This window comes from Nerophis ophidion, linkage group LG07 (assembly GCF_033978795.1).
Source record: "Nerophis ophidion isolate RoL-2023_Sa linkage group LG07, RoL_Noph_v1.0, whole genome shotgun sequence".
NCBI lineage: Eukaryota > Metazoa > Chordata > Actinopteri > Syngnathiformes > Syngnathidae > Nerophis > Nerophis ophidion.
Window position 1 is genome coordinate 31,890,302 of NC_084617.1, and position 14,627 is coordinate 31,904,928.

The following is a 14,627-nucleotide window of genomic DNA, read 5'->3' on the forward strand; positions in this document are numbered from 1 at the left end:
GCTATCCCAGCACTTCTGGTGGCCAACTTTCAGGGCTGACGTAGCAGTGTTCGTATCTGCCTGTTCCACCTGTGGCCGCAATAAGGCTTCACATCGGGCACCAGCTGGTCTTCTGCGCCCACTTCCCATCTCTTTCCACTCGTGGTCCCATGTGGCATTGGATTTCGTCACAGGACTTCCACCATCTAAGGGCAACACAGCTATATTGACCTTGGTGGACCGCTTTTCCAAGATGGCCCATTTCATCCCTCTTCCCAAGTTGCCCTCGGCCCTCGAGACTGCAGATTTGCTGGTACGCCACGTGTTCCGGCTGCATGGAATCCCGGTGGATGTAGTCTCGGACAGAGGGCCCCAATTTTCATCTGCGGTTTGGAAGGCTTTCTGCAAGTCGTTGGGAGCATCGCTAAGCCTTTCTTCTGGATACCACCCGCAGACAAACAAGCAGACTGAGGGCACCAATCAGGAACTGGAAGCTGCCATCCGTTGAATTTGCCACCAGCAGCCGGCCTCTGGGCGCTTGGTCTACTTTGGATCGAGTACGCTCACAATACACTCGTCAGCTCTGCTACAGGCATGTCTCCATTTCACTCCGCCTACGGGTACCAACCTCCCGCTTTTCCTTCCCTGGAATCAGAGTTCCCCGTCCCATCTGTGGCTGCCCACCTGCACCATACACGGCAAGCCTGGCAGAATACCCGGTCTGCACTGTCACGCACCTCGGAGCGCAACCAGTGTCTCGCTAACCGCCACCGCAGCACAGCACCCAATTACGGAACCGGTCAGAAGGTATGGCTGTCATCTCGTGATTTACCTCTTCAGGTGGTCTCTAAGAAACTGCAGCCATGATTTATTGGGCCTCACCGCATTGAGCGAGTCATCAATCCCTCAGCTGTTCGACTACGCTTTACCGACTCTCTCAAGATACATCTCTCCTTCCACGTGTCTCTACTCAAGCCTGTGTCCTCCAGTCCTTTGAGTCCTCCAGAGGTGCCTCCTCCACCTCCCAGACTTATTGATGGCCACCATGCATTTACAGTCATGGCCATTCTCGACGTGAGGAGAAAGGGCAAGGGTTTCCAGTATTTGGTCGACTGGGAGGGTCACAGCCCCGAGGACCGATCCTGGGTCCCGCGTTCACTTATACTAGACCCTTCACTTTTAATTGCATTTTATGATCCTTTTCCGGAGAAGCTAGGTAAGCCGCCAGGTGGCGTCCATTAAGGGGGGGAGTGGGAGACGGGGGCAGGTGGTGTGTGTGGCTACTGTTGTGTTTTAGTTTTATCCTGCCTGCTCCTTTTTTCTTCACCTGTGTAATCAGTGATTCACCCTCGGCAAGGGGCGGACCTTGTGGCACACCTGCTCGCAATTAGCCCACCAGTATTTAGGCTCACCACTGACAGCTTGGCCTTGCCGGTTATTGTATGCGCCTTCTTGACCTCACCAGACCCGGTATGTTTTCGCTATTTAATCCTGAATTCCCTAACTTCTTCTCTGTTAGTTTCCCAGCCTCCCTGAGTTAAAGGGGGATTGTTTTGTTGGACTCTTGCCCTGCTCAGTGTGCCCTGGCCTTTTCTCTGGCCGACCTCTGAGGAACCTCTTTTTGTCCAGGTCACATGGTGTGCGCTTCTGCCCCATCGCCCTTAGTTATCACTTTTGTCCCATTAAAATGTTTTATTTTGGGTAATTTCACCTGGTCTCCTGTCTCTGCATTCTGGGGTCACCCCCCAGATCAAGACCCTAACAAATTTCACCACACTTAGTTTGTGTGACTATCTGTGGGACTTTAATCTTATCTTGTAAAAGTTCGGAATTTATTTTTATTTTATTTTGAATATTTAAAAAGTTTTGACTATTTTAAAAGTTTTCAATATTTTGAAAGATTTTATTAATTTGAAAGTTTTAAATGTTTCAAATATTTTACTGGTCACTTAATGACATTGTCACTTATTAGGAGGGGCTAAGTGGCTTTTGGTCCACATGCACTCTATGTTTCATATACATCATGACGGGAGCTGAATTGAGTTTTAAGGTGAGTTCCTGGTGGTTTTTACCAGTGACTTAAAGACATTGTGACTTATTAGGGTGAGTTCCTGGTGGTTTTTACCTGTGACTTAATGACATTGTGACTTATTAGGAGGGGCTAAGTGGCTTTTAGTCCACATGCACTCTACCTTTAATATCCAGCATGTCGGGAGTTTAAATTAGTTTTAGGGTGACTTCCTGGTGATTTTTACCAGTGACTTAATGACATTGGGACTTATTAGGATTTGCTAAGTGTCTTATAGTCCACATGCATTCATATCTAGCATATCGGGAGCCCAAATGAGTTCTTGCGATTAACCAGGACTGTTTTCACATGGACACACCTGCTCTGTTGATGTCGATGATCTCCTCCTGTGCCAGCGGACAATCCCCGGCCATCATGCTGCCCGATCCCACCATGCCAGGCCCCAGCACATTTCCCATGAGCCTGTGCGGCGAGGCGGTGGCCATGGCAAGAGCATCGGGTTTGCAGTAGTTGGGACTACCCGGCTGAGGCGCCCGAGGTATGTGCTTGTTCCTCTTCTTGGGGAGCTTCTGCTTGGCCATGGCCAGCGAGTAGTACATGCCAAAGTTGTTGACGATGACAGGAACCGGCATAGCGATAGTCAAGACGCCGGCCAAGGCACACAAGGCGCCCACCAACATTCCCGACCACGTTTCCGGGTACATGTCCCCATAGCCCAGCGTGGTCATGGTCACCACTGCCCACCAGAAACCGATGGGGATATTCTTGAAGTTAGTGTGGGCGGCAGCGGTGGGGTCATCGGGGTCTGCACCGATGCGCTCGGCGTAGTAAATCATGGTGGCAAAGATGAGGACGCCCAGTGCCAGGAAGATGATTAGCAGTAGGAACTCATTGGTGCTGGCTCTCAGGGTGTGGCCTAAAACCCGCAGGCCCACAAAGTGGCGCGTGAGCTTGAAGATTCGCAGGATTCGCACAAAGCGCACCACACGCAGGAAGCTGAGCACGTCTTTGGCTGTTTTGGAGGATAGTCCGCTCAGCGCCACCTCCAGGTAGAAGGGCACAATAGCCACAAAGTCGATGATGTTCAGGGCGCTGCGGAAAAACTCTTGTTTGTCAGGGCAGAAGATGACACGCGCCAGCACCTCGATGGTGAACCAGATGACGCAGACGCCTTCCACGTATGTCAGCCAGCCGTCTGTGACCACTTCGTACACGATCTGCGGCAAAGAGAGGAAGAAAAACACCATCAGTCACAAACATCAACGAGATCATTGAGACACTAAGATTCTTGTATCCACTTTCTCCTAGAGTCTAGGACACGGCAGTGGCAGGAGTACAGTCCAGACTTTTGTCATGTCTTTGTGATCATGTTTTGTTTTGTTGTGTTATGTTACTTCAAGACTCCATTAGTTCCTGTTTTTTCACTTCATTGTTTTGTTTCCATGACAACCCATTAGTTTTCACCTGTTGTCATGTCACGCACCTGATTCCCTTGGACTCATGCACCTGTTGTCAATCACCACGTCACTTTTCAAGCCTGTAGTTGCCAGGCAGTCAGCCTGGCGACATCACCCTCTACACACCCTTGATACCCGATTGATTACGAGGTCCATGCCATTGCTCTGTTGTTTTTGACTTCTTCACGCCCCAGTAAGTGTTTCGTTTTTATGTCCAGTTTAGTGAGTTTTTTTAGTTCATGTTTCATTTCAATGGCCACCTCTTTCAGTTCCCACTTGGGAACAGTGAGGTGTTCCCACATCAGCTGCCAGTGCCAGACATAATCCCTGCAGAGTGTCCTGGGTCTACCTTGGAGCCCTCTGTCTGGAGTCACTATTGACTAAATTTAACTGGAGCCTTTTAATGTGAAGGAGCAGCAGACCGACTAAGAAATCCTTCTGGATTACCTAGCTCCCCACCTTGTCTCTTAGGGTGAGTCCAGCAAGCTCATTTAGAGTTGCTTGATCCTTCAGTCACTTCAAAGTCTGTGGTCATACAGTAGTTGGTGGTGGGAAAGTAGATCGGCCGTTAAATTGAGAAGTTTGCCACGGCTCAGTTTTCTCCCCACCACAAGAGTCCAGTGACCACATTACTGAAGATACCACACTGATGCGTCCTGCAATCCCAGCACTGCTGGTGGCCAACTTTCAGGGCTGACGTTACAGTGTTCGTATTTGCCTGTTCCACCTGTGCCCGCAATAAGGCTTCACATCGGGCACCAGCTGGTCTTCTGCGCCCACTTCCCATCTCTTTCCACTCGTGGTCCCATGTGGCATTGGATTTCGTCACAGGACTTCCACCATCAAAGGGCAACACAGCTATATTGACTTTGGTGGACCGCTTTTCCAAGATGGCCCATTTCATCCCTCTTCCCAAGTTGCCCTCGGCCCTCGAGACTGCAGATTTACTGGTACGCCACGTGTTCCGGCTGCATGGAATCCCGGTGGATGTAGTCTCGGACAGAGGGCCCCAATTTTTGTCTGCAGTTTGGAAGGCCTTCTGCAAATCGTTGGGAGCATCGCTAAGCCTTTCTTCTGGATACCACCCGCAGACAAACGGGCAGACTGAGGGCACCAATCAGGAACTGGAAGCTGCCATCCGTTGAATTTGCCACCAGCAGCCGGCCTCTGGGCGCTTGGTCTACCTTGGATCGAGTACGCTCACAATACACTCGTCAGCTCTGGTACAGGCATGTCTCTATTTCACTCCGCCTACACCAAGGGGCGCGTGAGCTTGAAGATTCGCAGGATTCGCACAAAGCGCACCACACGCAGGAAGCTGAGCACGTCTTTGGCTGTTTTGGAGGATAGTCCGCTCAGCACCACCTCCAGGTAGAAGGGCACAATAGCCACAAAGTCGATGATGTTCAGGGCGCTGCGGATGATGCGCTTGTCGAGATTGCACTCCTGCCTTTCCTTAGTTGTAAATAAGAGCTTACATACTTGAAGTCCATCACCTGGAACTAGACCTCTCTCCCAACTTGAAGCCTGCAATCCACCCTTTTACGATTGAAGGGCCTGACATCATATTTGAATGTGCTGAGTCTTATCCCAGAGGTTTAGAGGTTTGACACAAAACTGAGTATCGATCTTAAGGTTTGATGAGGTGATCAGGACCACATCACATACCTTAAAGTTCCTAAACTGGAAACCTTAAACACCTTGAAATTCTGTCCATGAAAATGAAGACCAGAAGCTCTGACAAAGGACAGTCTTGATCAACGTTTAGAGAGAACAGATCTGAGTTATTGCTGACATTGTGAACCAGAGTTGTGCTGTGGTTGTCCAAGAACTGAATGCCACATAGTAACATTCAATGAAACACATGATCCAGGAGCATTGTCATAGGACACAGCGAAGGACATGGTCCAATGTATTGTCTAAGTCCACAAAGTACATGTGGACCCTTGCAAAGATATACAACTGGTCCAGTGTTCCCTGACGAGCTGAGGTTCTACTACCATTCAAATACTCCTTAGTGGAAAATACTTTCCCCCTAAAGTAGAACAAACCCTCTACTAACCTAACCAAAGCTCTGCCAATCCGAAAGCACTTCCTGACTTCCAGGAAATTTTGAAGACTTATCAAGCAAGACCGTCCTAAAACTTCCAGGTCAAGGTTATTTTTAGGCTTTGGAACATTTAATTTTTTAGATCATGATTGATAAAAACCTGGTCAGGACTTGGGTCCGAGAGAATACATCTGAATTCAAAGAGTCTCCTGCTATAAAAAACATTTCAACATTAAAAACACAGATTTGTAGTCAAGATGTTTATTTCACATGCATTGGAAATATAACGGTTTTGACCCGCTGCTGAGCCCCAGTTAACTTCCTGGTAACCCGGTTAACTTACCAGTAACCGTTTATCTTCTCTGCAATCCCTGTAAATTCCTGGTAACCCGGTTAATTTATTGGTAGCCTGGTTAACACCTTACCAACCTAGTTAAACAATTGGTGACCTGGTTAACTTTCTGGTAACATAGTTAATTTCCTGGTAACCCAGTTAAATTATTGGTAACCTGGTGAAATTCCTTGTAACCTGGTTAAATTAATGGGAACCTGGTTAACTTCCTTAACGCAATTACATTCCAGGTAACCTTGTTAACCTCTTAGTTAACTTCTTACTAAGCTGCTTAAATTCCTGGTGACCTGAATAACGTGCTGGCAACCCGCTTACATGATTGATGACCCTGGTTAAATTTCTGGTATCCTGGTTAACTTTCTGGTAATCTGGTTAACTTCCTGGTCACCAGGTTTCATTCCTAGTTGTGTGTTGGTTGTTGTGTGTTTGTCGTTGTGTATTGTGTGTTTAGTTAACTTGGTTAACTTCCTAGTAGCCTGGTTACATTCCTGGTGGTCTGGTTAAATTTGGAGTAAATTTGTTAAATTCCTGGTAATCTGGTTAACTTCGTAGTCACCTGGTCAAATTACTAGTAACCCAGTTAACTTCCTGGTAACCTGGTTAAATTCCTTGCTGTTGCATATTTATTGTTGTGTGTTGGTTGTTGTTTGTCTGTTGTTGTGTGTTTGTTGTTGTGTGTTGATTGGTATGTGTTGGTTGTTGTGTATTGTGTGATTGTTGTTGTACATTCGTTGTTGTATGTTTGTTGTTGTCAGTTGATTGTTGTGCATTTGTTGTTGTGTGTTTGTTTGTGTTTATTGTTGTGTGTTTGTTGTTGTGTTATGGTTGTTGTGCGTTTGTTGTTGCACGTTTGTTGTTGTGTGTTTGTTGTTGTGTATTGCGAGTTTTTTGTTGTGCATTTTGTTGTTGTATGTTTGTAGTTGTGGGTTGATTGTTGTGTGTTTGTTGTGGTGTTTGTTGTGTGTTTGTTGTTGCGCTTTTTTGTTGCATGTATTTTATTGTGCATTGGTTGTTGTGTATTGTGTGTTTGTTGTTGTGCGTTTGGTGTGTTACATGTTTGTTGTTGTCGGTTGATTGTTGTGTGTTGCATGTTTGGTGGTGTTTTTGGTGTTCTGCGTTTAATGATGTGTGTTTGTTGTGCTGTTTCTTGTGTTTGTCGTTGTGCGGTTGTTGTGTGTTTGTTGGGCGTTTGCACTGCAATCTTGAAAGCATGCTGACATTGAAATGAAGAGTGATCTTGGCACAGCAGCGGGGAGTCAAGAACTCACTGAATTGTTTACAAAGATTGTCATTGGCCATGTTTGAAGTTATTGTTTACAAAGATTGTTGGCGGCCATGTTGGAATCATTGTTTACAAAGATTGTCATTGGCCATGTTTGAAGTTATTGTTTACAATGATTGTTGGAAGTCAGCGAGTGTGGAAGGAGTACCTCCTCTCGCGTCACGTTGCCCACGGTGACATTCTCCGTCTTGTTGTAGATGGTGTTGAAGACCTCGTGGGTCTCCAGGCAGAAGGTGGAGATGGAGAGCAGGATGAAGAAGAGCGAGCCAAACGCCACGTACTGCAGAGAGAAAGGGGGGGGGGGGGGACAACCTTATACTCATGTGTGTACTCTGCTGTCTCCTTATAGAAGGAATACTGCATCCTCAGAGTACTCTGGTGAGGATGATGATGATGATGTGAGCATTGCACCATGAGCAGATGTGATGCAGAGGAAATTCCACTAGGGGGCGGCCTTGAGAACATGTCCTCTGCTGCATAGACATGTCCGATACTAAATGAGGAAACATATAAAGTACACACATATTCAATATCTATAAATATAAATATTTACATCTATAATTAGAGCAGACATGACAGTTGTTGTCTAAAGGATTATTACAATGTTTACACCTCCATTTCATTAGTGAAAATCATTCATGTATGTCAGGTGCAGAGTGTGTGTGTGTGTGTGCATGAGTGTGTGAGTTTGTGTTTGTGTGTGTGTGTGTGTGTGTGTGTGTGTGTGTGTATGTGTGTGTGTGTGTGTGTGTGTGTGTGATACTGTTCCAGTTCTGCTGCAGCATTCCCTTACCCTACTATTTATTCCCCCATCCTCTCTCTTTTTCCCGACCGTTTTAGACACTGCAGTCTGATGCTTGCTTCTTTTTGTGTGTGTGTGTGTGTGTGCGTGCGTACGTGCGTGTGTGTGTGTGAATGGTTTCCACCAGAAAAAAAAACCATGTGCATGCACTCACATACAAATAAAAGAATAGAGCAGCACCCACATCAGTCACCACATTATATCTATATTGTTATCCATGAAGTCCTCTAATGTGTTATTCAATTTATGCAACTAATCCTCGAATATCATCATGTTGTCATTAATACGGTAGTTTGGTGTCCAACATGAACTAAAACAATAACAGTCCATTTTTCAAACTTTTCATCGATACACTTGTTCAGTTAACAACATGAACTAAAACAATAACAACCATTGTTCACACTTGTCATCAATGTAGTAGTTTAGTGTCAAACATGAAGTAAAACAATAACATTCCATTATTTGTACTTGTCATCAATACAGTATATTAAAAACCCCGTTTCCATATGAGTTGGGAAATTGTGTTAGATGTAAATATAAACGGAATACAATGATTTGCAAATTATTTTCAACCCATATTCAATTGAATGCACAAAAAACACAAGATATATTGGTGTTCAAACTCACAAACCTTATTTTTTTTTGCGAATAATAATTAACTTAGAATTTCATGGCTGCAGCATGTGCCAAAGTAGTTGGGAAAGAGCATGTTCACCACAGTGTTACATCACCTTTTCTTTTAACAACGCTCAATAAATATTTGGGAACTGAGGAAACTAATTGTTGAAGCTTCGAAAGTGGAATTATTTCCCATTCTTGATTTATGTAGAGCTTCAGTCGTTCAACAGTCCGGGATCTCCGCTGCCGTATTTTACGCTTCATAATGCACCACACATTTTCGATGGGAGACAGGTCTGTACTGCAGGCGGGCCAGGAAAGTACCCGGACTCTTTTACTACGAAGCCACGCTGTTGTAACACGTGGCTTGGCATTGTCTTACTGAAATAAACAGGGGCGTCCATGATAACGTTGCTTGGATGACAACATATGTGGCTCCAAAACCTGTATGGACCAGTCAGCATTAATGGTGCCTTCACAGATGTGTAAGTTACCCATGCTTTGGGCACCAATACACCCCCATACCATCACAGATGCTGGCTTTTGAACGTTGCGCCTATAATAATCTGGATGGTTATTTTCCTCTTTGTTCCGGAGGACACCACGTCCACAGTTTCAAAATAGAATTTGAAATGTGGACTCGTCAGACCACAGAACACTTTTCCACTTTGCATCAGTCCATCTTAGATGAACTCGGGCCCAGGGAAGCCGGCGGCGTTTCTGGGTGTGTTTAATAAATGGGTTTTGCTTTTGCATAGTAGAGTTTTAACTTGCACTTACAGATGTAGCGACCAACTATAGTTACTGACAGTGGTTTTATGAAGTGTTCCTGAGCCCATGTGGTGATATCCTTTACACACTGATTTCGGTTTTCGATGCAGTACTGCCTGAAGGATCAAAAGTCCGTAATATCGTCGCTTACGTGTAGTGATTTCTCCAGATTCTTTGAACCTTTTGATGATTTTACGGACCGTAGATGATAAAATCTCTAAATTCTTTGCAATAGCTCGTTGAGAAATGTTGTTCTAAAACTGTTCGACAATTTGCTTACAAAGTGGTGACCCTCTCCCCATCCTTGTTTGTGAATTACTTACCATCTCATGTAAGCTGCTTTTATACCCAATCATGACACCCACCTGTTCCCAATTAGCCTGTACACCTGTAGGATGTTCCAAATAAGTGTTTGATGAGCATTCCTCAACTTTATCAGTATTTATTGCCACGTTTCCCAACTTCTTTGTTATGTGTTGCTGGCATCAAATTCTAAAGTTAATGATTATTTGCAACAACAAAAAAAATGTTTATCGGTTTGAACATCAAATGTGTTGTCTTTGTAGCATATTCAACTGAATATGGATTGAAAATGATTTGCAAATCATTGTATTCCGTTTATATTTACATCCAACACAATTTCCCAACTCATATGGAAACGGGGTTTGTAGTTTAAAACATGAACTAAAACAATAACACATCATTGTTCACGCTTCTCATCAATACAGTAGTTTCGTTTACAACATGAACTAAAACAATAACAGTCCATTAATTAAACCTGTCATCAATAAAGTAGTTTAGTGACCAACATGAACTAAAACAATAACACTCCATTATTCACACTTGTCATCAATACAGTAGTTTAGTATCCGACATGAAATAAAACAATAACACTCCAATACTCACTCTTGTTATCAATGCAGTAGTTTAGTGTCCAACATGAAATTAAATAATAGCACTCTGTTACTCACACTTGCCATTAATACAGTAGTGTCCAACATGAACTAAAACAATAACAGTCGATTATTCACACTTGTCACCGATACAGTAGTTCAGTTTACAACACAAACTAAACCAATAACACACCAGTATTCACCCTTGTCATCAATACAGTAGTTTAGTGTCTTACATGAACTAAAACAATAACACACCATTATTAACACTTGTCATCAATATAGTAATTTAATTGTCCAACATGAACTAAAACCATGGCACTCAGTTATTCACACTTGTCATTAATAAAGCAGTTTAATTTACAACATGAACTAAAACAATAATACTCTGTTAATCACACTTGTCATCAATACTGTAGTTTAGTGTCTAACAAGAACTAAAACAATAACACTCCATTATTTACACTTGTCCTCGATACACTAGTTCAGTTTACAACAAGAACTAAAACAATAACTCTCCAATATTCACACTTGTCCTTAATACAGTAGTTTAGTGTCCAACATGAACTAAAACAATAACGTTCCATTATTTACACTTGTCATCGATACACTAGTTAAGTTTACAACAAGAACTAAACCAATAACACACCAGTATTCACCCTTCTCATCAATTCAGTAGTTTAGTGTCTACCATGAACCAGAACAATAAAACTGCATTATTCACACTTGTCATCAATGCAGTAGTTTAGAGTACAACATGACCTAAACAATATTACGACATTATTCACACTCATCATCAATACAGTAGTTGAATGTCCAACATGAACAAAACAATAACACACAATTATTTACACTTGTCATCAATGCAGTAATTTAGTGTCCAATATGAACTAAAACAATAACACTCCCTTAGTCACTCTTATCATCAATACAGTAGTTTAGTGTCCAACGTGAACTAAAACAATAATCCTCCAATAGTCACACTTGTCATCAATACATTAGCTTAGTGTCCAACATGAACTAAAACAATAACACTTCACTATTCACACTTGTCATTAATACAGTAGTTCAGTGTCCAACATGAACTAAAACAATAACACTTCACTATTCACACTTGTCATTAAAAGAGTAGTTTAGTGTCCAACATGAACCAAAACAATAACACACCATTATTCACACTTGTCATCAATCAATCAATCAATGTTATTTATATAGCCCTAAATCACTAGTGTCTCAAAGGGCTGCACAAACCACAACACAAACCACTACGACATCCTCGGAAGAACCCACATAAGGGCAAGGAAAACTCACACCCAGTGGGACGTCGGTGACAATGATGACTATGAGAAACTTGGAGAGGACCACATATGTGGGCAACCTCCCCCCCCCCCCCAGGGGACCGAAAGCAATGGATGTCGAGCGGGTCTAACATGATACTGTGAAAGTTCAATGCATAGTGGATCCAACACAACCACGAGAGTTCAGTTCAAAGCGGATCCAAGACAGCAGCGAGAGTCCAGTCCACAGGAAACCATCCTAAGCAGAGGCGGATCAGCAGCGTAGAGATGTCCCCAACCGATACACAGGCGAGCGGTCCATCCTATGTCCCGACGAGCAGTCCATCCTGGTTCCCGACCCTGGACAGCCAGTACTTCATCCATGGCCATCGGACAGGACCCCCCTCCACAAGGGAGAGGGGGACAGAGGAGAAAAAGAAAAGAGACAGCAGATCAACTGGTCTAAAAAGGGGGTCTATTTAAAGGCTAGAATATACAAATGAGTTTTAAGTTGAGACTTAAATGCTTCTACTGAGGTAGCATCTCGAACTGTTACCGGGAGGGCATTCCAGAGTACTGGAGCCCAAACGGAAAACGCTCTATAGCCCGCAGACTTTTTTTGGGGCCTTAGGAATCACTAATAAGCAGGAGTTCTTTGAACGCAGATTTCTTGCCGGGACATATCCAGTAGTTTAGTATCCAACATGAATTAAAACAATAACACTTCATTATTCACACTCGTCATCAATACAGTACTTTCGTGTCCAACATGAACTAAAAAAATAACACGCCATTATTCACACTTCTCATCAATACAGTAGTTTATTGTTCAACATGAACTAAAACAATAATACTGCGTTATACACACTTGTCATCAATACAGTAGTTTAGTGTCCTACATGAACTAAAACAAAAACACACCATTATCCACACTTGTTATCAATACAGTAGTTTAGTGTCCAACATGAACTAGAACAAAAACACACTATTATTCACACGTTATCAATACAGTAGTTTAGTGTCCTACAGGAACTAAAACAATAATACATGTGATGTATTATGTACACAAACTTTCACAAAAAGATTTTCCCAGTAGATCATTTTCATGTGTCTACTATTTATGGCAAAGGAGGAGGCAATAGAATGGTAAGTTATAGCAGCTAGCAGGCTAGAAATGTGTGAATGATATGTTAGCGCGAGTTGTTTTGTAGCTACCTTAGCCTTATACTGTATGACCAGAGCATCACTTGTCAGTATACACATGAACCGTACACACGTCCAGGATCCAGCGTTTAAATGTTACAGACTCGGTCGGTAGAGGTTTAACCTTAGTCAGCGTATGATTCTTGACCTGTACGCAGCTCAGCTCGCAGCCGGGCTTCCTTGCTCGCTTTTGTCCGCATACCTTCATCAAATCATGCTGAGTCGCCGATGTCTCTGTATTGTCTCCTAGAACTTGTACGATATGCTCCTCGTACTGATACGATACACTCCTAGTACTTGTACGACACTGTCCTAGTACTGTTACGATTTGCTCCTAGTACTGATACGAAATTCTCCTAGTACTGATATGATACACTCCTAGTACGTGTACGATACGCTCCTAGTACTTGTACGACATGGTCCTAGTACTACTACGACATGCTCCTAGTACTGCTACGATTTGCTCCTAGTACTGATACGATACGCTCCCAGTACTTCAACGATACGTTCCTTGTACTGATACGATACGCTCCTAGTACGATACGCTCCTACTACTGATACGATACGCTCCTAGTGCTTGTACGATACGCTCCTAGTATTTGTACAATACGCTCCTGGTACTGATACGCGCCTAGTACTTGTACGACATGCTCCTAGTACTGCTACGATAAGCTCTTAGTACTGCTACGATGCGCTCCTAGTACTGATACGATACGCTCCTAGTACTTGTACAATATGCTCCGGGTACTGATACGCTTTTAGCACTTGTACGGTGCGCTCCTAGTACTGATACGATGCACTCCTAGTACTTGTACGATGCACTCCTCGTACTTGTACGATACGCTCCTAGTACTGATATGATACGGTCCTTGTACGATACGCTCCTAGTACTGATACGATGCGCTCCTAGTACTTATACGATACGCTCCTAGTACTTGTACGATAGGCTCCTAGTACTTGTACGATAGGCTCCTAGAACTGATACGATAAACTCCTAGTACTTATACGATACGCTCCTAGTACTGATACGATGCGCTCCTAGTACTGATACGATGCGCTCCTAGTACTGATACGATGTGCTCCTAGTACTTGTACGATACGCTCCTAGTACTTATACGATACGCTCCTAGTACTTATACGATACGCTCTTAGTACTTGTACGATGCGCTCCTAGTACTTATACGATACACTCCTAGTACTTGTACAATTCACTCCTAGTACTGATACGATGCGCTCCTAGTACTGATACGACGCGCTCCTAGTACTTGTACGATACGCTCCTAGTACTTGTACGATACGCTCCTAGTACTTATACGATACGCTTTTAGTACTGATACGATACGTTCCTAGTACTTATACGATACACTCCTAGTACTTGTACAATTCACTCCTAGTACTTATACAACACACCCTAGCACTTACACTCCTAGTACGTGTGTGTGTGTGTGTGTGTGTGTGTGTGTCAGGTCAGTCTATAATCCAAAAAGATATCATCAAGTCCCACAGCTTATTAACGATGCTCCAATTTGACTCTGCTATCTAGAGCTGTCCTGGTTACACACACACGCACACACACACACACACACACACACACACACACCACACACACACACACACGCACACGCACACACACACGCGCGCACACACAGATTTATTGTTAAAGGCAACATCAGTGAGATCAGTTCAATAAAGTGAAAACAAAGGAAGTTGACTGGGAGAAAGTGGCAACTACTACTACAAAATAAAAGTCATCACACCTTAGAATTTGTGTTTGTACATAAAAACAGATGAAAGTAATACAAAGTATGAATGGATGTATACAGTGATATATATTTAATGTAAATAATGTAATATATTTAATGAATATAGTGTATTATATTTAATGTAAATAGTGTATATATTTAAAGGCCTACT

The 14,627-nt window shown here is 43.3% G+C and overlaps 1 protein-coding gene across 2 annotated transcripts in view; it reads right to left on the reverse strand.

Annotated features, from left to right (window-relative positions):
- LOC133556242 (potassium voltage-gated channel subfamily C member 1-like) overlaps positions 1–14,627 on the reverse strand; it is a 98,761-nt gene that overhangs the window by 49,764 nt on the left and 34,370 nt on the right. For both annotated transcript variants that reach the window (XM_061905973.1, XM_061905972.1), the window contains exons 2-3: positions 7,298–7,429; positions 2,367–3,225 (exon numbers count right to left, since the gene is read on the reverse strand). In XM_061905973.1, coding sequence (XP_061761957.1) covers positions 2,367–3,225; positions 7,298–7,429 — 991 coding nt within the window. The remainder of the gene's footprint in view (positions 1–2,366; positions 3,226–7,297; positions 7,430–14,627) is intronic.